This window comes from Aspergillus puulaauensis, chromosome 6 (genome assembly GCF_016861865.1).
Source record: "Aspergillus puulaauensis MK2 DNA, chromosome 6, nearly complete sequence".
Lineage (NCBI taxonomy): Eukaryota > Fungi > Ascomycota > Eurotiomycetes > Eurotiales > Aspergillaceae > Aspergillus > Aspergillus puulaauensis.
The window spans coordinates 2,596,040-2,623,737 of record NC_054862.1 but is presented as its reverse complement, the minus strand read 5'-3'; the positions used below and the strand labels follow the sequence as shown (position 1 = coordinate 2,623,737).

Sequence of the window (27,698 nt, the reverse complement as noted above, 5' to 3'; positions counted from 1 at the left end):
AGCATCACAGATACACGACCGGAATCCTTCGACGCCCCATCCATTGCCGCGTTTTAGGAGTTAGTCTGCTGGCGGTCCGAGCAGACTGGGCCAGATGGACCCCGATGGCCCACGATGGCCCACGATGGGTCCCGGTGCGCGGCCAACATTCGCTGGCCACCGGCGATCAGCAGTAGCAATTAGTCGGCCCGTCTGGGGCTGACAGCAAGTTGGCAGCAAAGGGCCACAGGAGAATCACGCCAGGGAATCTGTTCCGCGACTCACAAGTCACAAGAACGCAGCAAGTACGTAGCAAGGCCCAGTGGTGTCAGCGTCCACCAAGCAGGCGATGCAATACCAACGGGGCTCTGAGGCCTGTCTCGAGTCTCGACCGCAGCCCGGTGGACTTGCAATTCGCGAATAGAAATCTTCCAAGCCTTTTTGGCCCCTGCGAGATTAACGGCCCCTATTGCTTACTGCAGGCCTCAATCCTCGGCAGTGGCACTGGATGGTCGCCAGAAGGATTGACGAACTGCCCCCATCTGGGCCAAGCCGACTGAAGGTGTTCATCGTGAAGGATTGAACATTCATATCGAGACGATTAGCGCCATCGCCACCAGATGGATGTATAAGAGCGACTGCTCACAAAAGCGAATCGCCGCCGGTCCGGGGAACGGGGGTATCTGCCTGCCTGCATCTGACACCGACGGAGACCCGCTGGCTGCCGGAGCTGTGGCGCCATCGTCTCCGTCAATAACAGCAGCGCCCTGGCAGCCTGGCAGGAGGAGGACAGCCTCCTGCAACTCTTTCCCAGCAGGGAAAAAAGCGGAACTGCCCCACTGCTGTCTTGGTGTGTCTTGGACTTCCGGAGATAGTCCGCGCTGCGGGCTCCACCGTTCTGGCGTTGGCACTGCATGGGCAATTGGCCACTGCATGCATTTACATTTTCACGAGAACCAGAGTTCCCTACAAGATGCAGGGTTGATTTTAACCTCAGAGCAGCGGAAATGGACGGACTGCCGGAGACTCGAGAGTGATATATAGAAGCCCGAGCCCTAACAAGTTACCCCGCAAGGACGGAATTGCAGCAGCCATTCCGCCCTCTTCAGAGTCAAACTCGCCTCGCGCTCCAGCGGATCAACGGCGCAGTTCCAAGCGGGGAAGCGGTCTGGTGAAACAGTCAATAGTGAGCTAAACTGCAAGCCCCAGACTAACGGTGAGCTGGCGATTCGATTCCGCACTTTCCCCTTGAGGCGGCGCTTAAAGAGCTCCAGGATGCCACCCATCGCCCCTTTTCTACGCTGGTTGCCGCCTCGTATTCAAGGTTTGAAAGCTCTGTGAAAGTTTTGACTGCAAATCATTGACAATGGGCTCGCTCGCTGATCCCGACACCACCTACGACTACATCGTCTGCGGGTAGGACTCCTGGTGCGCCCCTGTGATATCTGTCTAACGCTAGCAGAGGAGGAACTTCAGGATGTGTCGTTGCCGGCCGTCTGGCTGAGAACAAGAATGTGAGCGTGCTGCTCTTGGAGGCCGGCCAGCACAACCGCGACCTCGAGAATGTGCATATGACTGGGGGCTGGTCCCAGAACTTCGACTCGGAGACGGACTGGAACCTGGTCACAAAGCCCATGGACGGCGTCGACAGCCGCCAGGTCAAGCTCAGTCGAGGCCGGTTCCTCGGGGGCTGCAGTGGCTGCAATGGCACGCTGTGTATCCGGGGGAGCAAGCAGGACTACGATGACTGGCAGCTGGAGGGCTGGAGCGGCGACGAGTTCTTCGACGCCATGAAGAAGGTACATTTCTTTCTTACTCTGCTTGAGAGATCCATGAATACTGACGCTGGTGCTACAGAGCGAGACATTCCACAGCAAGCCCTGGTTCAAGGAGGACAAGGCTGCTCACGGCTACTCCGGTCCCCTGCACACAGAACCGCACGACCTTGCCCCCATTGCAGACCGTATCATCGACTCCTTCGTCGACCAGGGCCTTCCCCTGCACCACGACATGTTCTCGACCGGCGACGTCCCCCACGGCTGCGGCCATGTCCCTCGCACCGTCTACAAGGGTGTTCGCACCACCTCCGCCGACTTCATCACCAAGGAGTACGACCGCTCCAACATCACAATCAAGACCGATGTGACAGTGGACCACGTCGTCCTGGAGCCTACAGCTGATGGCCAGCGTGCGACAGGCGTTGTGACTCGCTCATCGGACGGAACAAACAAGACCTTCCACGCTCGACGAGAGATCGTCATCTCCAGCGGTGCCTACTGCAGTCCAGCCGTCCTCCTGCGCTCTGGAATCGGTGCCCGCGACGAGCTCGCCCAGTTCGACATCAACTGCCAGGTCGACCTCCCTGGCGTCGGAAAGAACCTCATGGACCACCTGGTAAGCTTTCTGCCCTTATTTGAACCTCCTGTCTAACGTCCCAGATCGTCTTCATGTTCTACGAAGCCAGCGAGGCCGGCCTCACCAACTGCGACAAGGTCTACCACGGCGACAGCTTCGCTAAGACCTACCAGGAGTACAAGGAGCACAAGAGCGGCTTCCTCTCGACCTTCCCCTTCGGCTGCTTCGCCTTCGCCCGTATTGACGACCGTCTCAAGGACGAGCCGATGTGGCGCGATGCCCCCCGCGAGCCTGGCCGCGACCCAATGGGCCTGACTCCCAAGCAGCCCAACATCGAGTTCTTCACCACAGAGACCTACGGTGGCCCCAAGCAGTACGACCAGTTCCCCGTGAACAACCAGCACGCCTTCTCTATGATCGCGGAGCTCTTCGCCCCCAAGTCGCGCGGGACCGTGACCCTCGAGTCGAAGGACGCATCCCGTAACCCTGTCATCGACTGCAACTACCTCAACGACCCCATGGACCTTCTCGTCCTCACAGAGGCCTGTCAGTACGGAAACGACATTGTGATGCAGGGTGCCGGAACGAAGGAAATCGTCAAGGGCTCCTGGCCCCCTGAGTCGGGGCACCACGCTTTCAAGACCCGCGACGAGTGGATTCCTTATGTGAAGCACCACGCTACAACCTGTATGTTCATTCATTGTTCCCTAACTTATCTCCGTGTCGAACTAACTGTCGATGCAGGCTACCACGGTGCCGGAACGTGTGCCATGGGCAAGGCCGACGACCCCAAGGCCGTCCTCGACAACAAGCTGCGTGTCCGCGGCGTCGCTGGTCTGCGCGTTGCTGATACCAGTGTCATGCCGACTCTGCACGGTGGACACACCCAGATGCCAGCTTACGGTATTGGAGAGCGGTGCGCGGACTTTATCAAGGAGACGTGGGGGCCTGATGGTATGTTGAACACCTGATATCTAGTTGAACTTGGCTAACTGTTCCAGGCGTTACTGCGGCCCTTAAGGACCTGACTGTTGGCTCTTCTTAGAGTTGATACGTTGATAGGAATGACCTCTTGCATCTTATATAGCATTTTATATAACCTTTAGCGATCTCAATCATTTCTCCTGAGTTTTGAAGCCTGTGCTTTTTAAACCAGTAAAATAATATATATAGTCTTACTAAATTATACCAATCCATTCATTCCTACGGTGTGAAAGACTAAACAGGGGTGGATTCGGTGTATATTCCATAAAGGACCGTTATCAATCCCAGGACTCCCAGGACTCAGGAGGAAACAATACCCACACTCTTCATCCTACTGCTTATCATTTGATAGTGCAGGTGGTCCATAGACTAATATATATACATGAACTATACGTCACACATCCAATGACAAATAATCATCAAACCCACCTGCCACCGTTGGACCCGCTGCTTAGCTGTCAGATAGGCAACCGCTCACGGAGTCATGCATAACGACTCCGTACCTGTAACGGTCACCGCATATTAAATGTGGAATAGTCCATAGACACTATCACGCCAGTAGAAGTAGCTCGGACTGACTCGGTTTTGGGGATCGACGCGTCATCGGGTGAGCGGACGGTGTTGCTATATTCCGCTCTGCAGATAGGGGTGTTAGGCAAGCTTAAACTAAGTACGGTGGGCTTCCATAGTGTTTTCTATGCATTTATTGAGTCTTGCATGTATCCTGTTGTATTCGTATTGATCCATATACTCCGTAGTTATTTATATCCAAATATCTATTCAAATCAAAAGTCGTCAGGCGAATCATCCACCAGGGAAAAGTATGGGTCGTTAATAAATAATCGGCGCTGGCATGAACATCGGTGTATCCTCTCTAATAGCCTCTCTCTGAATCAAGTCGCCAAAACTAGGCGACCACTCTACCCGGGGCGTAAGGATATCCAGCCCCCATAACTCCGACACATACTTCAGTATAGAGGTGTGGGTGTACTCTCCGCTCTGGGTCTTCGGGCTGTGCTCGACAGCGCCCTTTTGCACCCACGGGGAGATCAAAATGGTGGGGACGCGGATTCCGAGCCGGTCGAAGTGGAATGTCGTCGGGCGGCCGTCTTTCGCGACTTCGGTGTAGGGAAGTCCATCGCCAGGGGGAACGTTTTCGGGAGGCGGGACGTGATCCGCGAACCCGCCGTGCTCGTCGAAAGTGAGAATGAAGAGTGTTTCGTTCCACTGCGGGGAGGAGCGCACGGCCTCGTAGATGCCCTTTATCCAATCCTCGCCGAGATCTGTCGGGGAGGGCGGGTGGAAGGACTGGTACGAGCAGCATTCCGGATTTATCCATGTGAACTGCGGTAGGGTGCCGGCTTTGGCGTCTTTGTAGAACTCCTCGATTGGCCTGACGGACCTACGCCCGTGGCCGGACTTCTTGGTCCAGTCATAGAAGAGCGCGTCTGGTGCGAAGCCAGTGGTGTTGGAGTAATTAATCCAGGAAATGTTGGCTGCAGCGAGCTGTTCGAAGACGGAGACTTGGGGCAGCGCGGAAACGTCGAATCCTGGGTCGTTTGTGCCGTGGCCGTGGGAAGTTCCGGAGGTGAGGTAGGCGCGGTTGGGGTTTGTCGGACCGGGTACGGCGGCAAACCATTTGTCGAAGAGGAGATAATTCTCTGCTAGAGCATTAAATACGGGGACATGCTCCGGGGTGTAATAATTGATCACTTCTCCGGCGCGCTTGAGGTCGCCGTCTATGCCGTAAGAGCGGATCTGCTCGCTGACGAACCCCTGCATTGTGGGACGGTGGATAGAGAGGTCCGGATGGTCGGTACCGTACACTTGATGGTTGCCACCAGCGATGCTGTGGTCTGGGTCATCCGGGGCGATGTTTTTGGCGATAGGTTTGGCGCAGACCAATTCCGAGTCCGGGTCGGAGACGTTGGCGGGATTGCAGAACTTGTGGTTCACAAGCCCGTCGATTTCGGAGCTGTATGTGAGCCCGCCTGCAATTGTGTCGAACGCAAGGTTCTCCTGCACCAAGACCACGACATTCTTGATCGGAGAGTCTCTGTCAGGCTGGTTTGGTTTCCCCGGCTTCGAGGCGATTAGTCGGTGAGACGCGAAGAGGTAGACAAACGCTGCGACCACGGCAGCACAGATCGCGAAGAGGACAGAGATAAGGATAATACGAATCCGCGAGGTCCGCTTCTTAGACTTCTGCGGTACGCATTCTTCATCTCGGCTGCGGCGCGGACTGCGGTCGTCGCCGTCGCTGTCGCCGTCAAGAAGCGGCTGCTCGGAGTCTGCGGGGGATGCGGGGCGGCCGGCTTGGGAGTCTCCCCGCAGCCAGTTCATCTCGCTTGTCTATCGCTTTTCGTCTGCACAGAGGGTATACAAAAGCATGCGTATCGGCAGCAGGGTACTGCTGTCGCGAACTTGCTCCGGTCGGCTTTCGAGGGGAGCGCAGGGTTGATGAAGAATGAGGGAGCTGGAAGTCGATCTGCGCGCTCCTTGTCGGGTGCACAATCATGTGGGCGCAACATAACCGTGCATAAGCGGGACATGCCGCCTCAGGGGCTGCTCATTGGCCACTGATAGCTTGTGCACTGGGCCACATCAGCCAATCACATGCCCCACGTGAGCTCCCTCCCCCTTCCGAAAGGAGCTTGGCATCCCCCTTCAGTCCTCCCACCCTCACTCATCACAGGCACTCTGCGTCGAGTCGCTGTGTCCATTCACCCCTCGAGGTTGTTTGGAGCGATCCGGCTGGTTCTTTATGTCGCCTGCTTCTGTCATGTGAACGTGGGCTTGTTCTCAACCCAACAGGATTGAGATTATCCCTAGCCTGGGACCCAGCGCACAAGGCTAGCCTTACCTGCTGATGAAGGTCACCGGGTTGTAGTCGACTAGAAGAAGGACGATCATCCAGATCATATGCTAGCTAACTGACTAACAAGTTAACTAGTTATCTTAACCAACTTGTCGTGTTAGTGCTGAGTCACGAAATCCGATGAAAGCAAGCCTGTGAACAATCCTGGTGAACAGTCCTGTACGCAGCCGAAACCGGAAATCGGCCATCGTCTCTCAATCGACCAGATGTGGGACATGGCTTCTCGACTCATCCCACCAAGGAAGCCAAGTCGAACCAGTGGCCGAGCCTGGATTTTATCTGCGGGTCATGACTGACACTGCGTAACACGGACGAGCCAGTACAGATCCGGATTCCACCGGGAGCAGAAGCCAAATCTATGAGAAGCATTCTAGACCACGAATTGTGTCACCGATGGCCGGTCTTGGTCTCAAGCACAGATAACAGCATATAAGGGAATATCGCCACATTGCATTAACAAAAGCGCGAGACATTCGCCTGCCCGACCACTTTCGAGTTGCCCAGCAGGGTATAGAGTATGGCAACTAAGCTCAATAACCATAGACCCCACGCGAACCAGGGACCAGAACCCAGAACCCAGATAATTGTCGACCAGCCTAGACCGACTAGACTCACGCCGCGAGCCACAAACCACTTCTTGCCAGGCACATGATATCATTCACCGCCGGTATATATCCAGCTGTCGCCACGATTTTCAGCAGCTTTCATCATCACTGCTGACTTGGCACAGTATCCTCGATCGCAATGCCAGTCGATAACTACGGTGTCTGGAAAGGCCACCCAGTCGACTACATACTCACCGATCGGCAGAACTGTCTCAACTCGCCTCAATTATCGCTATTCTTCCACGACCGGGGGCTCAAGGGGACAGAGCGTAATGGCATCTCCATCAATGGACGCAACGGCACTGCAGGACCGTGTCGGGCGGCGATAAACATCACATCCGGAGACCTGCATGACTCTAGGCTGGTCTACTGGGTAAATCACCGACTGGATCAGAATCCGATGGTCGATAAGCTATCCCATCTCAAATTCGGCTTCACCGCACAAGATAGCAGTGGTTCACAGGGACTCGGCTTGGACTACATCCGACACAGCCTATTCAACAGCACTAATGGCAGGCTTCTGCCGCATGATATCCCGGGCCAATTTGGCGATATCATCGATGTTATGGTACCGAGTATCAAGCAAGCAGTCGAAGAGGATGCAGAAATCTACATCTTCGGTTCACGTTCTCAAAACGGGAATGAGATTCACAACATCCACATGAACCAGGGCAACGCGTGCAAATTTCGCGACGACGACGGTGTCTTCAAGGACGGGGGCCTGGTATTTCATTTCCAGAGTTCCAGCGAGTGGCTTGGTATATTCCTCGCGTTTGCATCGCAAGCTGTGCACACAAACGATAAATCCGGGCATGCAATCTCCGGCGTTGGCTGGAGCGATATCCTCCGTCCAGACATCATCGAGGATGCGGTGGTGATCCAGGAAGCGTACGTCAATCCTGCAGGTCCCTGCGGGAGATGCAAATCAGTGACGTTGTCCAACCGGACGAATCGCGCGGTCCGACTGGAGTCCTGGGCCATCCGTAATGCGGCTGGAGATATACAAAAGCTTCCTAAGGGAGCGGCGCTAAGGCCGAGAATTGACCGGCCATTTGAGCTAGAGGATTGGGCGCTCTCGGATCGGGGAGATACTATCTTATTGCTGAATGAGCAGGGGTTGCGGGTGGATGGAGTCAGCTATAACTTGCGACACGGAACAATGAAAGGGGGGTCAATTGCTTTTAAACGCTAGCCTTTGATTGTGATTATTTTTATCCGGAATTGAGAAGGTAAACATTGGATATGGAAAAAGCGTGGCGTGTTTCGTGGATTTGCAATATACCAAACAGCAATATAATTCAATAAGGAATCAAGGATAACCCAAGGACTCATCCCTCCGGCTGCTAAAGCAACAGGGGGGCCGCGTATTCAAAATGTCTCCTACCTCATTACTTGATCTTCCTACCAACCTTCCGCCGTCAATTTTTTTAGCCAGGATATCAAGCTCGACGATGAGATGTAAGAAGTTTGCACGTCTGAAAGGTCCCTCGGAAGGTGACGTGCCAGACATGGAGTGGGACGGGGTAACGGTGCGCTGTGACAGAAATACAAGTAATTAGCAGGAGGAAAGAAGTTGTGGAGCGTGAGTCTGCCATTGAAGGTAGGAGTTGCCACCAACCAGGGTATGTCTAATAACTCTGTGTTGGTAGAGCTTCATCTGATACGGGAAGTTCTCTACTTCGCATCTGGTTGCTGAACCTGAGATGCTTAATATAGAGCTTGCGGTTAGCTTAAGCTATTCAATTCCATTCTCATCATAAGAAAATCCGTAGTCATACAAGAACAAAGAAACTCCGTAAACGCAAAAACACCTGGGACCAATGTCGACTTGATCCTGTTATTTCACAAATACCCAAATTGGCAAAACAAGCCTCCAGAGTATTTAGAACAGATGGACCCCATTAGATTCTGGAAAATGGATGGGAGTCGTAAACTCGAAGCATAAATAGTGTCGGTATCCTCCACGATAATTTCCCCAGTGTCCGGCACGACTACCAACTCAATCCATACCGGTATATTCCGCAACGCCAAGATGTTCCATACCAACCTCGACTTGTGTCTGCCGGTTCAGTCGATCAATTCTGTCCTGGAGACAACCAAAGTTATCATCATCGACATGCCAAATGATGTTAATCCAACGTAGGGCTGACTTTAGACGTGTTGCCGTTTTCGCAAGATGGCGAATCCACTGCTCCTCAACGTCGCCAAAGTCAATCTGATATGCACACAACGGATGCTCCAGCGTGAATGTATGGAGTTTCGGGCCAAGCAACAAATGCACATCGTGGTATGGGAATTCGCCTCCTGGCAGGCGAATAACCTGCGGCTGGATACTGAAGGTTTCTAGGCTCATGAAGGCAGTTAAATCTAAAAGCTGCCCCCTGGTGGTGAGAGCGAGGGATCCAATCCTAATTGACCGTAGAGTTGTCTTGTGAATGGACAGCCAATTGCCCAGGGTGGGAAGGTCGGCAACGGGTTCGCTTTGTATCCCTCCAACCAAACGGAATCTAGTAAGAGTTTTCGGCCATCGGATAAATTGTTCCAAATCTTGAGCTCGTAGATTATCACACATCAATCTGAGAGATGTAATCGGCGCGGTTCGGTCCATCTAGGAGATGCGTTAGCATGTTTATTGGCAAAGGAATATGGGAATTGGGCTATGCGAACCTCGGTCATCAGTATGCTATTCCCTTCATTGGTGCCTGGATACCGGGGATTCACCCCCCAAAGAGAAAGAACGCGAAGAGAAGGCATGCAATCAAGAGCGCTCATGATTTTTTGTAAGTCGAGGCTTGGAAGAGAGCATTGCAGTCGGAACAGTTTGAGCCCGGGCATACGATGAAGTGCGTCCAAAATCAATCGGCATAGCGCTCCAGGTTCTGCTCTCCCGTTATACAAGATGGACAACGTTTTCACCTTTGACATAGCCCCTACGAGGCTCGTTATCCGAAGGAATTTATGATCACACGATAAGCAATGGGGAGTCGTGTACAAACGCAGATATCTGCAATGCTTGAGCAATGACGGATTGGCTTGGTGGGTGAATTCTAGTTGTTCAAAGACACGGCCTTCAGAGCCGAGACAAAAGGAGAGCTTTCTGTAAAGTAAAGGTAACACGGCGGAATTGAAAGCACGACAGACAAGAGCAACATTGAAGTAATCCTTCCTGGACCCTGAGCCTATGACGAGCATGAGAATCTCAGGAGGGAGCTTCAGTATAGAGGCCTTGCCGGGTGTTTCTGAAGCCATGGCAGGTGAATTGTTGTGTGCTTGTGTTGGAGAGTGTCTGTGGGTATGAAGAGAGAGAGTGAAGAGACAGAGAGAGAGTGTGTGAGTGAAAGGGATGTGTTGGTGTGTTGATGTGTTGAGATGTTTACCAGGCTCCATCACATGATAGGATCATGAGGGAATAACACATCTGAGTCAAGAATTGAAATTGAAATTGAAATCTATCGTTGCTTATTATCATCCATTACAGGTCAACAAACTCCCCCCTCAGCGCCTCGTCGCCCTTGATCCTCTCCAGGTAATCCCCAACCTTGTCCGTCATGACTCCCGTCTCGAAGCCAAAGAACTTATATGCCGCCTTACCAGGCAGACTGTGTCCAAACCGCTTGATTGAAATGCCCGCATTTGCGTACCGCTCCCAGCCGTTTGGTGCGTACGGCTCAATTACCACGGCCGGGATACCCTTGTGTCGTTGCAGAACGCTGCGCCTGTACTCGAGGGGCTGCTGCTCGAAGATACGCTGGCAGGGGAAACTGACAACCCGGGCCGTGATGCCCTTCTTCTCCTTGAGCTGGGCGGCGACGTCCAAAGCGAAGGATAGTTCGGCACCGACACCGATGAGTGTTACATCTGCTGACTCGGCTTCTTCGAGGACGTATGCTCCCTTTAGTACACCATCGCGACGGGTCTGTTTGAGCTGAGGGAGGGCGTGTCGGGATGTAGAGATAATGGTGGAAGACGTCTTCGCGTTGATAGCGGCGATCCAGGCACCTGCGGTTTCTTCGCCATCTCCAGGCCGGATGAATAGGAGGTTTGGCATGGCGCGGTATAACGAGGCCAGCTCAATTGGCTGATGCGTTGGGCCATCCTCACCCATACCGATGGAGTCGTGGGTTGCTGCGTGAATGACTTGGAGGTGTTGAAGCGCGCCCATACGGACGGCGGGGGCGGCGTAGAGGTAGAACATGAAGAAGGAGGAGGTAATCGGGATGAAGGTGCTGGGGTTGAAGGCCGCAAGACCGTTGGAGATGGCGGCCATGGCGTGTTCGCGGACACCGTAGTGGATGTAACGACCGGAGTAGTCGCCGTTGATGCCGCAGGTGGTGCGGAGGTCGGGCTATTATGGTTAGCTTTGACTACTTTGATACAGGATATCGGGTACAAGAACGTACGTGTTGGAAGTCAACCTTGCCCTTCCAGATCATGTTGACTGACGGTGACAGATCGGCCGTGCCAACCATGAACGAGTTGATAGATTGTGCGAGGGGGTTGAAAACCTGGCCGGACGAGGCACGCGATGCAGTCGGCTTGTCGGGGAATTCAGTGGGAATGCGGTCCTGCCAGTCAGCTGGCAGTTCACCACGTACGCGACGTTGGAACTCAGCGCCCAACTCTGGGTGCGCTTCGGTATACCGCTGAACGAGATCATTCCACTCCTTGACGAAGCCCTCGCCACGAGCAGGAATATCAGCGAAGAACTCGCGCGCCGCATCGCCAATGACAAAGTGCTCCTCTGGGTTGAAGCCGAGCTTGCGCTTCATATCGGCGACGTCTGCAACGCCAAATGCCGCGCCGTGGGCAGCTGCCTGTCCTGCAACCTTACTGTCGAGACCAATGACTGTGCGGACGTTGATGAAGGTAGGCTTCTCAGTGGAAGCGCGAGCCTTGCTCAACGCTTGGACGAGACCCTCAACGTCGTAGCAGCCATCCTCAACATCAATAACGTCCCATCCGCTCGCACGCATCTTGGCGTTGATATCTTCGGTGTTGGTGAGATCGACAGAACCGTCACAAGTGATCTGGTTGTTGTCGTACATGATGGTCAGGTTGTTGAGTTTCCAGTGTCCAGCCAGAGAGATAGCTTCTAGAGCAACACCTTCCTGCAGACAGGCATCCCCAATCATACACCATGTGTGGTTGTTGACAACATCGTATCCGGGTCGGTTATATGTGGCGCCCAGGTTCTTCGAGGCCATCGCGAGACCGACAGCGTTTGCGACACCCTGCCCAAGTGGACCAGTGGTGACTTCAACACCTTCATGCTCAATCTCAGGGTGACCAGGGCACAGCGCATCAACGCGGTCAGAGTGGTATGACTTTAGCTGCTCAAATGTCATGGCCTTGTAGCCCGTCAGGTGGAGCCAAGTGTACTGGAAGAGACAGGTGTGGCCGTTGGACAGTACGAAGCGGTCACGGTTGAAGAAGTCCGGAGTGTGCGGCGCATATCGCATACTGTAGCGCCAAAGAGCGACTCCGATGGCTGCCATACCAATCGCACCCCTGTTCAGTTAGTCAAGTCCACTTTTCTTTGATGTCAATCTACCTACCCAGGGTGTCCGCCACCGAACTGCTGGCAGAGGTCGGCAATGAGGAGCCGGAAGGTCTTGAGCACAACATCATGCTGGCTGCTTGAGCCGTTCACCAGAGAGGAAGTCATGATGGACGCAGACGATGTGAAACAGTAGAAATTTGCGATTCTAAAAAGCAGTGCGCCCGCGGCGGCGCCTTTATAACTGGCGATGGAGGCAGAATTGCCAAATCGGGTAATCAGAGGCACTGCTGTCCGAATGGGGGAACTCTGGAGCAAGCGCGCATTCACTTCCTGCAATCACACTCGGAGTCACTCCGGAGGCTCCAGTTGCCCTTTCGCTCTGGCTGCGCCTGTATATATTCTCGTGGCACTTCTTCTTTTTTCCACTCTCAGTAATTCTCCTCCCTCACACCCCCCGCCATGTCGTTCCTCCCCAATCCTTCTCTCCAAGTCACGGCCGACCACCAGATCAAGCTCGTCGAGGCCCCCGTCCACGCCCCGGGCAAAGGGGAGGTTCTCCTTCACATCAAAGCCACCGGAGTCTGCGGGTCGGACCTTCACTTCTGGAAAACCGGTCGCATCGGCGAGCTCGTCTTCCACGGCGACTGCATTATCGGTCATGAAGCCGCCGGTGTTGTCCTCAAGTGCGGCGAGGGCGTTACACATGTGCAGCCTGGTACGGCGTCCAAGTTAATACACAGCTACACAGTACTAACGAATACCAGGCGACCGTGTCGCCATTGAGCCTGGCGTCCCCTGCGAAAATTGCTTCCTGTGCGACGATGGCCGATACAACCTCTGCGAGGACGTCCAGTTCGCCGGTGTCTACCCTTACGCAGGAACAATCCAGCGCTACAAAGTCCATCCCGCCAAGTGGATACACAAGTATGCGCCTTCCCATGCCCCTTTTCCAGTGACAGAGACCAATTGCTGACAATCATCAGACTCCCATCTAACCTGTCCTACCTTGACGGCGCCCTCCTCGAACCCTTGAGCGTGGTCATGCGCGGTATCCAAGTCGCACACATCGAACTCGGCCGTGGCGTCGTCGTCTGCGGCGCCGGACCCATAGGTCTCATCGCAGCAGCAGCAGCACGCGCATCTGGCGCCCACCCAGTCGTCATCACAGACATCGACGAGAGCCGCCTCGCCTTCGCGAAGGAGTACATTCCCGCCACCACAACATACCAGATAAACCCAACACTGGACTCGGAGGGTAACGCCAAAGCCATCCGCGCGCTCTTCGGGCCTGATGAGTACAGCGCCCCCGACCGGGTTCTAGAATGTACGGGAGTCGAAAGCAGCGTGGTTACAGCGGCCTTCACAGCGCGCCGGGGTGGAGTTGTTGTTGTTATTGGTGTCGGCAAAGCTGTTATGAATAACCTTCCCTTCATGCACCTCTCGCTCGCGGAGATCGATCTCAAGTTCATTAACCGCTACCGCGATACGTGGCCACCCGCGATCGCCTGTCTGGCAGGTGGGCTCCTAGACTTGAAGCCCCTGGTATCGCATACATTTCCGCTGGAACGAGCGCACGAGGCGCTGGAGTTATGTGCAAACCGAGACCAGCCTAGCATCAAGGTTACGATTGTGGACGAGATTGACGCGACGATATGACAATGAAAATAGACACTAGATATAGATTTCAAATCAATTACTTTTCAGATACGATGAATAGGATGTTGCTTAGATTTAGAAGATCGACAGCGATCCATGTAGTTCTGGTTGTGCCCCGCAAGGTCTTTCTTTGTTGCAGAACAATATCAACACCCGCCTGGACTGTGATTGTTCCCGGCCCAGTGTTACTGCCTGGGAAACTCTACTTAACCCGCTCCCCTCTTTGGCTTCAAGAATCTTGGCTTTCCATGCATTAATAAACCCGGGAATAACAAGCGAGTGCCCAGCCAACACCAATATGCCGCATGTCATTGTCGTGGGCGCTGGTTTCTACGGGCTCATTGCCGCAAAAACGTACCTGCAGGTCGCGGGTGGATATAAAAAGATCGAAAAGCCAGACCAGGAACATCAAGAGGATGATCTCTTGATTCTTGACTCTGCGTCTGATATTGGAGGGACTTGGTCGCGCGACAGGCTGTACCCTAACCTCCTGAGCCAGAACTCTTACGGTAACTACGAGTTCAGCGATCTACCTCTGAACACGGCCATTCCAGATAATTCTAAACAAGAAGGTTATTCCAATTTTATTCCTGGATGGAAGATCAATCGGTATCTGCATGTCTGGACTGAGAAGTGGGATCTGAGGCGGCGGATTCGGTTGAATTGGAAGGTATGTTTTGGTGGCTGAATATATATAGTGTCTGATCATAGCAGGTTACTCGTGTTTCTCGGCTGCCCACGAAGGAATGGGCATTGGACATTGTCGACCTGACAGAGTCATCATCTACGCCATTTACTGTTACGTGTGACAAACTTATCCTTGCTACTGGAGTTACCTCTGAGCCCAATGTCCCCGACATCGCGCATACCGGAGACCGCCCTGTCCCCGCCGTTCACGCCAGAGACGTTGGGAAATATTGTCGCGAAAACTTCGGCTACCAACCAATCCCAGAAGTGAAAGAAGATCTCAAGAAAGAAACGCAGTCGCCATCGTTCCCTAAATCAGTCGCTGTGTACGGGGGTGCCAAATCAGCCTTTGATCTTGTTCATCTTTTCGCCTCCCTCCACCGCAACAACTCATCATTTAATATCGAGACACGTCCTAACGAGCCAATTCAGGTGCACTGGATCATCCGTGACGATGGACACGGTCCAGCATGGATGGTCCGACCTACCACTCAATTAGGAAAGACGCAGGTTCCAAGTGACCAGGCTGGTTGTACCAGGATGGTGGCGGTGTTGAGTCCTTGAGTAAATGAGATCCCAAAACGCATTACGTGGCCGGGCTCAAGCTTGCTCCCCCGAATGGAGGGATCCTGGGTACGGCGGCTGCTCCATGGAAACGCACTGGGCCGAGCGGCGATAGCCCATCTGTGGAAGCAGGTCGACGCGGATATTCACGCCTTTGCAAACTACGATTCGCACCCAAAGATGGACAGGTTGCGTCCGGAAGCGAGGTAAGATAGCCCAGAACCCTGTAGTCCATAGGCTGATAGGACAGCGCAATCAAATGCACGTCGATTGGTGGAATCGCCAACCACGCAGATCTCTGGGAGACGATCCGTGATCCAAATGTTCACATCCATCGAGCAAGCATTGCCCAAGTCTCGAGCAAATTGCCAGACACGAGTATTGATCTCAGCGATGGGACTCATATTCCAGCCGTTGACCTCCTTGTCCACGCAACGGGGTGGAAGTTTGCTGTTCCAATTTCATTCGATCCTCCTGCCTTGGGTGCGCATCTCGGGCTGCCATACCAGACAGGGTCGGAGTATGACTGGGAGCCCATTGAGCAAGAGGTCGAGTCCAAGATGCGGTCCGACCTCGACGCCAGCCTCTTCAAGCATGCCGCGCCACCAACGCGTGGTGTCCATCACCTATACCGACGCATCGCATCGCCATCGCTGATTGCAGAGGGAGACCGCTCGTTTGCGGCCATGGGGGCGCTTTACAACGGAGCAGTATCGGTCGTGGCCGAAGTGCAAGCTCTCTGGGCAGTGGCCTTCCTCACTGGCGGACTTGACGAGATCTGCGACGGACCTCTCTCTAATCCAGAGAAGGTGTTTGAAAGTGTGGCAGAGGATGTGGTGTGGAGCGGTCTAACTGGCACGGCACTGAACGTGGACACGCTTCCGGTAAGTGTTGAAACTGCGTTGTGTTATTGTGTGCTGACGGTGTTGCATAGTACAATGACATGTTGATGCGCGACCTCGGGCTGAATCGGTACCGGGCAGGTGGACGGTGGTGGAAAGAATTGGTGGCAGTGTATGGACCACGGTCGTATGCAGGAATCGTCGACGAGTGGATGGAAATGCGGGCCAGGGGACGAGAATAAACACTGACACGATGAAGAAACGAGAGAAGGAGGCGAGGAGGAAACCGGGGAGGAGGCGACGATGTGGTTAATGTTACTGCGAAGGACAATCGGAGTGGGGAGTGGCTGCAGTTGCCTATTTGGGACGAGGAGGGGTAGGTGACGGTCGGCGTCATGTGGCCTCCACACTGCCGATCCCTTCCATTTCAGTCAGACCAGTCGCCTTCCTAATCGGGACGGCATAACTGTTCGAGTCATTTCTGTCTGACTGTCATGACTGTCGAGGTTCAGACTCGTTGAGCTTCCACCAGTGAGGATGTCGATTTTAATGAGAGTATCTAGCAAAGACTATGAAGTGTATTATGTAAACAATGGCAGTTCTTTCCAAGAGTATATGAGAGCATCATAGTGTCAGCTCTAAAGCCGTGACACGGTCCTTTCCTCGTATACAGTCTTCATTATGTGCTTTGCCTTCGAGTCCAGTCTTGCCTGTGTCGTCTCGAACAGCCGTGGAAGTCCACTGTGCCTAAAACCGATTCCCTGGAGAACCATCCTGGCCAGACCCTCCGCCGCAAGAAAGACCTGCGGCATACCGTGTCCGGTGAAGCCGCCAATGACCCATTGATCTGTCTTTCCAGGGACCAGTCCGACATGTGGAAGGCCGTCGGCAGAGTATCCCATAACTAATAGGGGTGAGTATAAACATAGATAGTCAATATGGGTCACGTACTCCCAGTCCACACCCGGTCTGTATATGCATGACTCCCCTCCCAACCCACAAAATGCCTCTGCATGTAATTATCAAAATACCGCACCGCCGACTCTAGGACACGACTATCATCGCTGACATTGTACCAATTATCCGGGCTATTGATGAATGCCGGTCTCGCGCCGCCGACAACAATGCTCCCGTCCTTGCGGGGGATCAGGTAGTCGTAGTTCCAGCTGTTGTGTCGGATGGTGTACGTCTTGGTTAATTGCCTGCTAGGAGTATTGAAAGGGGGAGGGACAATAATCCGACTGCATGTTCCTCTGACAGGCACGATGCGGTCTTTGTATTGGGGGAGGATGGAGGACGTGTAGCCGTTGGTTGCTACTATGACTTTCTTTGCGGCGACGGTGCCTCTGGGAGTGTGGACTATGTAGCGATTGGTCGATGGTGAATGGGATTCAATGATAGAAGTGACAGGCGTGTGTGTTTGCAGGTTTACTCCACGCTGGACAGCCTTTTCAAGTAGATGCATGACCAGTTTATACGGCCATAGGTGCCCTGCTTTGTAGGTGAAGCAAGCAGCGGCCCCCTTCATCCCTGAGAACTGTACCCATTAGTCACTCCATCATCTGGAGGGCTGCAGGATGGAGTACCTTCTCTGCTTCTGCAGGCGCGATGTACCGTGTCTTCTTCGTAGGCTCGCAGCCACTGGCGACTAACCGGTCGTATCCATCCTTGAGACTCTGGGCATGCCCTGCACTAAGCTGTACGTCAATTGCGTCGGTCACCGTCAGCTCACAGTCGATCTTTTCTTCCTCAACCAAGCGCTGTATAGCATCAACATGCCGTGCCTCGAACTCCGCCACCTCAGTCGCCGCATCGACTCCATGCTCGGTTGCTAGACTTGCAATGCGATTGTACGGGTCTGGCTTCAGATGGCCGCCTACATGTATTCAGGAAAGGCTATACCAGTTCGATCTGAACGAGAGTGACTCACCATTTCTCCCCGTCGCGCCTGAACAGGCCTGCCGGCCTTCCAAGATAACGATCGCCGGGCGATTCGAACTCTCCGTTTGCTCTAGGATATGATGCGTTACAGATGCACCGGCATACCCCGCGCCCACGATCACAATGTCACATTCTGCTGGGAGAGACTCGGTGGAGCGATGGTTGTCAAGATGGTGAGGCTCGGTTCGCCAGAAGGATGTGATTGAGTTGGGCGCGAGCGAAGGTGCTGACATGCTGGCTGGAAGCTTATCTGTGTGGGCTGGGCCAAGAATGACTGACCAAAGATAGATGGATTGTTCTTTTATGTCACGGCGACTTGCGGACATTTCTCCGGTGGGAGAGGCCGCCGGTTTGGAGCGAGTTCCCGCCGGGATGAAGCCGGTGGCTAGGATGGAGATATCAGGTGGAGATGGTGGTCTTTGCCGATAGTAACCGAGGGTTATCTTGAATGTTATCTTGTTGGAGATTGTATTATCGGAGTATATTGGAGTGTATATTGCATTTGATATCAGGGGGAGAGTTGGTAGTCGCGAAGACTTAGTTACTACCATTTAAATATAGATTACATATCAAGGCAGTATAAAAAGTAAATGAACAACTACATAATATTAGGCAGAAGTCTGGTGCGCAATGATCTTATCAGCCATTCCGGGCAAAGTCTCATCAATGACATCCATCTCGCCAAACAGCTCCGTCAACGGTTCCTTCTCCCAGATTGACGAATACGCCCCTTTAAACCTGTAAAAGTGATATTAGTATCTTGGCCAGCCCAGAAAAACGACTAAACTCGGTAGAGAACATACCCAGCCCTCCTCGCCGCCGAAACATCCCACATATGCCCAGCCGCAAACCAAGGCACCCTGCCCCCATTCTCCGCGACCAATTTATCCAGCAATGGCCGATACGCCGCAGGGTCAGGCTTCCCAACACCAGCAGAATCACACGAGAGCAGATCCTCAGCTGCCATCTCAATGCCCGCACGCGCAAAGTACCCACCAACCCGCTTGATATCCCCCGCGGTAAAGCACCAAACCCTAAACCCAGCATCGCGCAGCTTCTGCACACACTCCGCTGCACCAGGTCGCATTGTGAGTCCGGCATATTGCTCCATGATATACTCGAGGTCCTTATCTGATGCGAACTCGCGCGGCTCAGAGATCCCGGCCATCCAGAGCATCCGGTAGAACAGGGCGCGGAAGACGTCGGCGAAGACGGTGTATTTTCCTGACATGCTGAGGTATGTGTATTCGCGCTCGGCGACCTCGATCCAGGTGTAGCCTAGCAGTGAGGGCTTGATGCCTTCGGCGCGTAGGCGCTCGCCGAGTTGGTGGTCGATGGCGGCGAAGAGGTGGTCGTAGCCGACGAGGGTGCCGACTACGTCGAAGACAACGTTTTTGGAGCTCATGATAGCGGTAGGTGTTGACTGATACAGTGTAGTACCACGGGTTGAATAAAGAGAAAGGACAAGGCTGTTATCAAGTACATGCCCCTCCCCCACTTCTCGATCCCGGCGGCAGTCGCTGATCAACCGGTGCAATTCCGGTGGACCAATGCCGGTCCAGAACGAGGGCTGATAGGATGGCAGAGAGAGCAGTTGGAGACGATATGGGACAGAATGGTCTCGTGAGACATTAGCATATGAAGGGCCTTCTCCCAGGTCTGGCCAGCCCGGTATGCCTACTGGCGGTATACGAACTCTAGCACCATGGGCGATGCTCTCAAGTCGGTCGGCCACGACATGGAATCAAAGGACGCTGTTAATGCACAGGCCGATATTGAGCGTGTGGCTACAACATCAACTGAGATTAAGGGTTGTGCGACAGCGATCAATCCTGACGATGTCGGATACCATCGCTCTCTGACCAGGCGGAAGGTGATGATGATGACTTTTGGGGCAGGTATTGGCACTGGGCTCTGGGTTGGAACTGGGCAGGCCTTATACTACGGTATTTCTATCTATACTCGTGTTTATACTGATACTGATGAAGACAGCTGGTCCTGCTGGGCTCGCCATCACCTATACTTTGACAGCGTAAGTGCCAGTCCAAACTCAGAGTGTATTGCTAATAGATGACCAGGATCATTGTATACGCCCAGTACTCTTCAATCGGAGAAATGACTACATATATGCCAGTCCATGGCGGCTTCATTCGCCAGTGCTCCGAGTTCGTGGATCCAGCATTTGGCTTTGCTATTGGTATCAACTTCTGGTTTGCCGTGAGTAGACCTCCCCTCCAACTTGCTTGGCCATTGCTCACTGCGCAGTGGGTGATGATTATCCCAGCAGAGATCACAGCAGCTGTCAGTGTCCTGCAGTTCTGGGAGCAGACAAGCGCCCTCCCCTTGGCGGCGTATATAACCATCTTCCTCGCCGTCATGGCCTTTGCCAACGTCTTCCACGTCCGGGTATACGGCTACATCGAGTACTACATGTCGTTTATCAAATGTGTCGCCGTCGTGCTCATGATCTTTTTCATGTTCATCATGACATCTGGAGGCATCGCTGCCACCAACGGGCCCATCATCTTCCACTACTGGAAGTCACCAGGAGCATTCCACAACGGGATAAAGGGGATTGCAAAGAGTTTTGTGCAGGCTGCGTTTAGCTTCGGCGGAGGTATCTACCTAATTACTTCTATTTACTATATAGTCGATTTACTCACACTCCCAGGCGAGCACATCGCAGTCATAGCTGGCGAAGTCGCCGACCCCAGACACACAATCAAGAAGACCGTCCGCCCCGTCTTCTGGCGCATGTTCACCTTCTTCGTCGTCAATATCTGGCTCGTTGGCATGTGCGTTCCTTACAACGACCCGGATCTCGTCGACGGCAGTGGAACCCTGGGAAGTCCGTTCGTGATTGCGCTTAAGCGCGCTGATGTCTGGGGCCTGGCGCACGCAATAAACGGATTCATTTTCCTGAGTGTCATCAGCTGCGGTATTACAAGTGTATATGTTGCTAGTCGCAGTCTCACGGCCCTGTCGGATCTGCATATCATCCATGGGTTCTTTGGCAAAAAGGATAAAAGTGGGAGGCCGTTTGTCTCGATTGCGATCTGCCTGGTCCTGGGCGGCGGGCTTTGTTACCTGAATGTTGATAGCACGGGGATCATTGTCTACGGGTGGTTTTCGTCTTTGGTAGGCCATTTCATATATAGATCACTTCCCTGTCACTAATACCATAATTCTTTCTTGCAGGTCGCAATCGCCACGCTCTTCCAGTGGGCCTCAATCTACATCGCGCATCTTCGCTTCCGACAGGGTCTGCGCGTCCAAGGGAAGAATCTCCGCGATCTACCGTTTAAGGGCCTATTAACCCCCTATGCGCAATACTTTAGTCTCGTCATCGTCCTGTTTATATTCGGGTGTGAGTTCTACCTTGCCTGTTTCCCGTTCGGGGAGAAGGGGTCTGCGAAGAGCTTTTTCTCGACGTATCTTGCGGCGCCGTTGTTCTTTTTTGATTACTTTGTCTATAAGGTGAGTGTCTATCTGTCTGCTTTATGCCATAAAGCTTTTTGAGAATGCGGGAGAGATATTAACGTGCTACAGTGGTGGTTTAAGACGAGGATTGTCAAAGGCAGCGAGATGGATTTCTCGCCGGCGATTATCTTCGACGAGCAGGATCGAGTGAGAGAGATGAATCTAGAAGCAGAAGGAGGGAAAAAGAAGACGCCCTGGTTGAAACGTGTACAGTATGTGGTATTTGGTTAGGCATGATATCGTTATTCATAGCAGTATTCGTCCAGTCATCCAGTCTGAAGGGGAGAAAAGACATTAGGGTCCAATGCAAAGCCATCACTCGGCCATGTATTAAGCAATTCCTGCACCTCGCTTCCCTCTCCGAGTCGAGGTTCCGAGTTTAGGAATGACAGCGGGCTGAATGATGACAGTTCTAGGTCTGTTATGCCCCCCGGGTAGGTATCCTGCTTCATGGCATTGGTCCAGTGTTTGAATTGAGTGTACGCAGAGGGCTCATTCTGGGGAGTATGTCCATTACGCCCAGCCTCGTTCACAGCTAGAGAGGACTGCCGAATCGCGGCATCCAGTGACTGGAGATAGGAGATCTCAGACTCTGAGGAGCTACCCCCCGTCATGCGCCGGATCATGGTCATTCCCCTGCTCAGCTCGTCCTGGAAGCGGTGCAGCTTGCGCGAGTTGAGTCGTTCTGCGAGTATGACGAGGAGTGCAGCGCGACACGAGCTGAACTCTGTATAGGACGCCCGACAGAGACCTGTATTGGTTGATAAGCACTGGAGAGTATCCAGAATCTCGAGGGCGCTTTTCACGCAGCCCTGGACTAGAACTACTCTAGGGTCACTGTCTACATGCTCTTCTACCGGAGAGTCTGTCCAGTCGCTGGCGAACATGAATGGGCGGCCCATGTAGACATAGATCAGCAGGTATGTCATCTTCAGGTGTGAATTCTGGCGGAACAACGGACTTTCTGGCGTCGTATCACGACATTCGATGGTCGAAGGGAGCGAATCCCACCACTGCCCTAGATGTGTTCGGAGTTCGATAAGACGGTCGAGGTACTCGGATATGAAGCGCTTCGGGCAGTTTCGAAGCAGAGTACTGCAAGGAGATTAATAGATGGTCTTTAAGGGCTTATCATTAACGTACAGTGTCTCTGATACTTCTCCCAACCACGAGCTCAGCTTGATATAGGCCATCATATTAACGTAGTTGGGCGACGAAAAGGACGGCGCATCGGATGGGAGATCGGTGCTGATATCTGACTTTGCTATGGATTCTGGGCGGCCATGGAAGATACTTATTCTCCTATTATCTGTTAATTGCTGTCTATACTGAAGACTCTCTGATCTGACTCACTTATCCAACGTGCATGCGGTCCAAAAGACTCGATTCCGCGTTTCAATAATCCTGGGATCGCACTCGCCTACGTATTTCCGATGCATTCCATTCTGGATAGCCATCTTGACTGCAATCCCCAGATACGAGTAAGACAGGCCCCCGGTAGACAGGGGCAGTGCGTAGAGTGCAAGCAGGAGAAAAGCCTGTACGCTCTCGTGGGACGCGACCAGGAGCACATCAGGCACCAGGCGGCATGCGATATGGTACAACGAGAGCCCAACCGAGTCCTCTGAGCACAGATTCAGGTCTTCATTATCCTCTTGACCCTCTTCCATATGCGCGACTTGTGTTCCGACTGCGAGGACCGCAAAGAGCGAGCATACCCAGGGGATATCGCTCAGGGTGTATTCTGTCGATGCGGCATAGCAGCGCTCAACCCGCTCCTGGATCCAGGATCGCTCCATGTAGAAGACGTTCACGGCGGCATATTTGAAGAACATGCTAATGAGGAACTCGGTGATTGGTCGCGGAGGCAGGTGGTTCATTGCTTGGGAGACGAGGTGGATGGAGGACTGGAGCTGCGTTGGGCGCCAGTACTCCTTGACCTGTAACAATCAGCATCAATAGCCAATTTTATATAGATAGATTTCATACCCTGAACCTCTCGATCTGGCCGATCTTCCGTCTCAGCTTCTGCGAGAAATTCCAGTGCGAAAACTCCCCCGAGTAGTCTACCAACATCAGCACCGCATCTCCCCCAGTTCAAGGCACTCACGCGCGATATCCCTCGACACAAACTGCACATCGAACGGCTCGTCCACGTTCGGCGCATCCCCTTGTGAAGCCCCTCCAAGTCTCGCGACAATGCGACCGACATTTTCCTCGTCCAGCGACACGTTTCCCAGGAAGTGGCGCACGATCCGTTCCAAGCCCTCTACTCGCGACGTGTTCTCCTGGCTGTGAACACCAGCGGAATATCTCCTTGACAGGACACTACCGCGGACTGTACACGGTCGGCCCAGTCGTTGGCATCTCCAGCATGGAGGCCCGCCTTCGCATTTTTCCTTCTGTCGTCGGCAGGTGTCGCATCTGGCGCTGTGAGCGTTGCTCGAGTAGATAGGCTGCGTGCGACTTACGCTAGAGAGGCACGTCGTCTGCCGGGGCGAGCTGTATGATTACTTGTACTTCTCTCGTATGTTTCCATTGGGAATTCCCGTTGTTTCTGATCATGAATGACGGTAAGAGAGTCTGGGCTGGCATCCGTATCGACCTCTCCGCTATCAGTGAGGGGTCAGTCGGGGTAATCCTAACTTGTTCGGGCATAATCCGGTTTCTTTATCGCATCTGCAGCAATTTCTTTGGTTCAGATGTAAATGTGGATGGAGGGTAGTGTGTTCTTTATCTATGCCCTAACTGCAGTACATGGTTGGCATGCGGTATACGCAGTGGGCAGGACCAACACCGTTGCAGATACAGCTGGATTTCTGAACATTCAGCATTCCACCGTTTAGTGGGCAATTGGCTTTCCTTGAGCTATTCGTTCAAAAATACCCAACCTAGAGTCAGGCCGGACTCGTGCGTGGCAGAGGCTGTCAAGCGACAAGATGAGCTCTATACAAGGGCAACCCCTTACCTAACCCAGCATCACCTCTTTTCTTGTCTATGGGTGGTTATTTTGGGAGTGAGCAACTGCGAACGCTGAAATGATTGCATTCAGTTGCGTTGGCTTTACGGATACTGGGGACAGGGGAGTGGGTGTTTCGGTCGGTGTTAATGTGACAGGGAGGTTTAATTTGGGTTTTATTGAAACTGATGACCTTCACGAATATACCAACGGTGTAGATGCGTTTCAGCCGCGTATACAGCGTAGGGAGTGTATCTGTGAGAGATCACGGTGGCCGGTTCTTCGCGGATTACCATCGAGGGCAGTCTGATTGCGCACCAGCACAAGAGGCAGCATAATATCAGCATAAGATCCAGCACAAATGCAACTCGGAAATAAGGAGCTCTCCTTGCTGGAACAAGTCCGAGACTTGATACGAAAAACAAAACCTCCTGCCCAATACGTTTGTAGTTCGTCCCCGTTCCACGGTTGATGCGGGCTGTGGACAGCGTTATTGGCCGTTGTCGTTGTCGGCACGAGGTTCCCCTGAGATGATTCTGTTGATTCTGCAGAGAGCGTGGAGAAGGTCCCAAATGAAGTTGGAGTTCATCCAATAGTGATCCAATAATGCAATCAGATTATCTCTCCACGAGCCCACGGTGGATGAGCCAAGAACGTTGTGCTCCACGCCTTTTGGCAGTTCTGCAGTCTGCACTCCTGCTTGATATGGCCAGAGATACTTTAGCCTCCATACAAAAGTAGCACTGGATAGATCTCTACAGTGTATACTCCGACTCTGCTGTCAAAGGCTGTACCACGCTGCAACGCTGCACCGATGACTCGCATCCTGCTGGGGATCATGATGCGCCACGCGGTGGGCAAGTGGATCCAGGAGACAAACTCGGAAGTCAATCTGGAGAACTTGTCGGATACTGGCAAATCGGCATTGAGAAGAAGCCCCCCTGTATCATCAAGACCCCACTGTCTCTTGAGATAGTCCTTTTAACCGCGTGGACAAGCCCCTTGGCACTCAATCGTTCATACTGCTCCGCGAGGCATGCGTCAGCGTGGGTTCGTTCGCGAGTTAGGTTAGTTATCTTGATTCATGGCATTCATTTATCAGTCTCTGCCTCCCTCCGCTGCTCGAGAGGTGCGTTGCTTTCCATCCGCCCTGCCCTGATGTATTGCGCCGCGCCTCGCCGTTGCCTCGAGCACCGGAGTTCTCTGCTTTGGCCTGCAATTGCGAGTGCGATCGTAGGTCTTGTCTACCTGTTTTACGTTTTTGCAGTGCCGCAGCTGCTGCGGTTCGATTTCCGCTTGGGTCTGAGCTGGTACGACCTCGGCGCCCACGGTTTTGGTCCGTCAAGGGGCTATGTCTCCTTCGAAGATGAGTCGCCTGTCCTGGAGATTGTCGAGCCCGAAGGCAGTGCTGGATGTGACTCGCGTTATACGTTTCTCGCACCGCGCGGAGACTCGGTTCCCCAGTCGGGGCCCATGATTCTGGATGCCCAGGGGGAGCTGGTGTGGATGAAGCATAATTGGGAGACAACGCAGGACTTCAGAGTCCAGCAGTATCGCGGCGAGGACTTCCTGACATATTGGGAGGGCAACCAGATTGAAGGAAGAGGGTTCGGGACGTGGTATATGGTGAGTTACCGGTCATTTCCAGATCTTTGGCAGGCATTTCCAGATGCAGAGCAAGCTCTAACAGACTCTCTATAGCTCGACTCGACTTATACGCCTCGCTACGTGATCAATCCGGTCGGAAACTACGGCGCTGACCTGCACGAATTCCACATCTCGGCCGACGATACAGCTCTGGTGACGATATACGACCCTACTCTGGCGGATTTGACCTCGGTCGGCGGGCCTGAGCTTGGCTGGATATACGACGGTTTGTTCCAGGAAATCGACATTGCAGCTGGCGATTTGATCTTCGAATGGCGAGCATCAGAGCACCTTGACATCAACAATACGTACCACCCTCTAGCGGCACCGGCGGGCAATCGACGGGACTCTGCCTTTGATTACTTCCATATAAACAGCGTGGACAAGGATACAGACGGGAACTACCTCATCTCGGCGAGGCATTTCCACACAGTCATCTGCGTCTCGAAGGATACGGGCGAGATTCTCTGGACTCTTGGTGGCAAGGCAAACGACTTTCAAGATCTCTCCGACGGTAAAGCGACGAGCTTTGCCTGGCAGCACGATGCTCGCTGGCATCCAGAGATGAACAGCCTGACCATCTTCGACAACTCAGCCCATTCCGGTGATGACCCAGAGTCTGCGAGCCGGGGCATGGTCGTCTCCCTTGATATCCCAAACCGGCAGGCAACTCTGCGCGCCGAGTATTACCATCCATTTCACATCCAGACTGTCTCTCAAGGCAATGTGCAGCTTCTCAACGGTACCGATCGTGTCCTCGTTGCCTGGGGTCACAGTGCAGCATACAGCGAGTTCAGCGCGGACGGACAGCTGGAATGCAATGTGCATTTCGGGGCCTCCGCTTACTTTAATTTCGGGCGTGTCAACTCATACCGTGTGCTCAAGGGAGAATGGACCGGGAGCCCCCAGACTGAACCTGACGCTGTCGTGTCTGGGGATATGGTCTACGTGAGCTGGAACGGCGCCACCGAAGTCGCAGCCTGGCGACTTGAGACGTTGGATTTCACCCTCAACAACACGATCACCGGTGAGCTGGACCTTGACGGTGATGCTGTCGCGTTAGGAGAATTCGCAAAGACAGGATTCGAGACCGAAATCCCCCTTCCAAGCGACTTTGACAGTCCGATATTCCGTCTGGCAGCACTGGATGCGGAGGGGAATGTTCTGGAATTTACAGTCCCACTGCAGCGAGATTCTGATGAATCCTCTGCTGATGAAGTGCTCGATCTACGCTACTTGATTATTGGAATCGCCATTGTCGCCGGTACGTGCGGCCTGGTTGCTGCGGTGTACCGAATGTGGCCTTCCTGTCGAGGTCGTCGCCATGCTCCCTGGCGTCAGAGTGAATATCATTTGATTCCAGTCCGTGAGCGTGAGCGCAACGAAGCCGACCGTGACCCTCGTTGATTCCTTTTACCAACCCCTTGGCAGGAGAATCTACATTTGTAGGCACCTCCGGAGTCTTGGTGTGGCCTTCCTAATACGGAACGAGTGAGGCCTCACCTTCCGTTGCCTTCCACTCTCCCTCTTCATCGTCGGGGAATCATCCGTTCATTACTCCTAAACAGCATTAACCGCTGTCGTCGCTCTACTACATACTAGACGATTGCTCTTGCACCCG

The 27,698-nt window shown here is 53.4% G+C and overlaps 13 protein-coding genes across 13 annotated transcripts; 7 read left to right on the top strand and 6 right to left on the bottom strand.

Annotated features, from left to right (window-relative positions):
* Positions 1-1,345: 1,345 nt before the first annotated feature.
* APUU_61020A (GMC family oxidoreductase) lies at positions 1,346-3,379 on the top strand (the record flags this gene model as incomplete). The annotated part of the gene is made up of 6 exons (XM_041694315.1): positions 1,346-1,395; positions 1,442-1,778; positions 1,837-2,373; positions 2,418-3,021; positions 3,079-3,288; positions 3,336-3,379. 6 exons carry the CDS (start codon positions 1,346-1,348, stop codon positions 3,377-3,379), a joined length of 1,782 nt encoding a protein of 593 aa, XP_041560158.1.
* Positions 3,380-4,149: 770 nt separating this feature from the next.
* APUU_61019S (putative phosphatidylglycerol specific phospholipase) lies at positions 4,150-5,661 on the bottom strand (the record flags this gene model as incomplete). The annotated part of the gene is made up of 1 exon (XM_041694314.1): positions 4,150-5,661. One exon carries the CDS (start codon positions 5,659-5,661, stop codon positions 4,150-4,152), a length of 1,512 nt encoding a protein of 503 aa, XP_041560157.1.
* Positions 5,662-6,940: 1,279 nt separating this feature from the next.
* Positions 6,941-7,993, top strand: APUU_61018A (uncharacterized protein; the record flags this gene model as incomplete). The annotated part of the gene is made up of 1 exon (XM_041694313.1): positions 6,941-7,993. The coding sequence occupies one exon, from the start codon at positions 6,941-6,943 to the stop codon at positions 7,991-7,993; it is 1,053 nt and encodes a 350-aa protein (XP_041560156.1).
* Positions 7,994-8,800: 807 nt separating this feature from the next.
* On the bottom strand, positions 8,801-9,636 carry APUU_61017S (uncharacterized protein; the record flags this gene model as incomplete). Its single annotated transcript, XM_041694311.1, has 2 exons — positions 8,801-9,409; positions 9,469-9,636. The coding sequence occupies 2 exons, from the start codon at positions 9,634-9,636 to the stop codon at positions 8,801-8,803; spliced, it is 777 nt and encodes a 258-aa protein (XP_041560155.1).
* Positions 9,637-10,273: 637 nt separating this feature from the next.
* Positions 10,274-12,466, bottom strand: APUU_61016S (transketolase family protein; the record flags this gene model as incomplete). The annotated part of the gene is made up of 3 exons (XM_041694310.1): positions 10,274-11,146; positions 11,202-12,309; positions 12,357-12,466. The coding sequence occupies 3 exons, from the start codon at positions 12,464-12,466 to the stop codon at positions 10,274-10,276; spliced, it is 2,091 nt and encodes a 696-aa protein (XP_041560154.1).
* Positions 12,467-12,760: 294 nt separating this feature from the next.
* APUU_61015A (putative alcohol dehydrogenase) lies at positions 12,761-13,957 on the top strand (the record flags this gene model as incomplete). The annotated part of the gene is made up of 3 exons (XM_041694309.1): positions 12,761-13,016; positions 13,066-13,225; positions 13,285-13,957. 3 exons carry the CDS (start codon positions 12,761-12,763, stop codon positions 13,955-13,957), a joined length of 1,089 nt encoding a protein of 362 aa, XP_041560153.1.
* A 298-nt stretch (positions 13,958-14,255) lies between these two features.
* APUU_61014A (uncharacterized protein) lies at positions 14,256-15,208 on the top strand (the record flags this gene model as incomplete). The annotated part of the gene is made up of 2 exons (XM_041694308.1): positions 14,256-14,627; positions 14,672-15,208. 2 exons carry the CDS (start codon positions 14,256-14,258, stop codon positions 15,206-15,208), a joined length of 909 nt encoding a protein of 302 aa, XP_041560152.1.
* A 54-nt stretch (positions 15,209-15,262) lies between these two features.
* APUU_61013A (uncharacterized protein) lies at positions 15,263-16,292 on the top strand (the record flags this gene model as incomplete). The annotated part of the gene is made up of 3 exons (XM_041694307.1): positions 15,263-15,414; positions 15,459-16,092; positions 16,143-16,292. 3 exons carry the CDS (start codon positions 15,263-15,265, stop codon positions 16,290-16,292), a joined length of 936 nt encoding a protein of 311 aa, XP_041560151.1.
* A 396-nt stretch (positions 16,293-16,688) lies between these two features.
* APUU_61012S (NAD(P)/FAD-dependent oxidoreductase) lies at positions 16,689-18,224 on the bottom strand (the record flags this gene model as incomplete). The annotated part of the gene is made up of 4 exons (XM_041694306.1): positions 16,689-16,954; positions 17,002-17,587; positions 17,637-17,926; positions 17,981-18,224. 4 exons carry the CDS (start codon positions 18,222-18,224, stop codon positions 16,689-16,691), a joined length of 1,386 nt encoding a protein of 461 aa, XP_041560150.1.
* Positions 18,225-18,599: 375 nt separating this feature from the next.
* APUU_61011S (uncharacterized protein) lies at positions 18,600-19,396 on the bottom strand (the record flags this gene model as incomplete). Its single annotated transcript, XM_041694305.1, has 2 exons — positions 18,600-18,729; positions 18,795-19,396. 2 exons carry the CDS (start codon positions 19,394-19,396, stop codon positions 18,600-18,602), a joined length of 732 nt encoding a protein of 243 aa, XP_041560149.1.
* A 300-nt stretch (positions 19,397-19,696) lies between these two features.
* On the top strand, positions 19,697-21,702 carry APUU_61010A (uncharacterized protein; the record flags this gene model as incomplete). Its single annotated transcript, XM_041694304.1, has 7 exons — positions 19,697-19,937; positions 19,984-20,023; positions 20,070-20,208; positions 20,257-20,608; positions 20,663-21,129; positions 21,190-21,468; positions 21,541-21,702. 7 exons carry the CDS (start codon positions 19,697-19,699, stop codon positions 21,700-21,702), a joined length of 1,680 nt encoding a protein of 559 aa, XP_041560148.1.
* Positions 21,703-21,737: 35 nt separating this feature from the next.
* Positions 21,738-24,010, bottom strand: APUU_61009S (Zn(II)2Cys6 transcription factor; the record flags this gene model as incomplete). The annotated part of the gene is made up of 6 exons (XM_041694303.1): positions 21,738-22,566; positions 22,615-22,773; positions 22,825-23,411; positions 23,461-23,537; positions 23,582-23,895; positions 23,943-24,010. The coding sequence occupies 6 exons, from the start codon at positions 24,008-24,010 to the stop codon at positions 21,738-21,740; spliced, it is 2,034 nt and encodes a 677-aa protein (XP_041560147.1).
* Positions 24,011-25,588: 1,578 nt separating this feature from the next.
* Positions 25,589-27,484, top strand: APUU_61008A (arylsulfotransferase family protein; the record flags this gene model as incomplete). The annotated part of the gene is made up of 2 exons (XM_041694302.1): positions 25,589-26,056; positions 26,132-27,484. The coding sequence occupies 2 exons, from the start codon at positions 25,589-25,591 to the stop codon at positions 27,482-27,484; spliced, it is 1,821 nt and encodes a 606-aa protein (XP_041560146.1).
* Between the last annotated feature and the right edge of the window lie 214 nt (positions 27,485-27,698).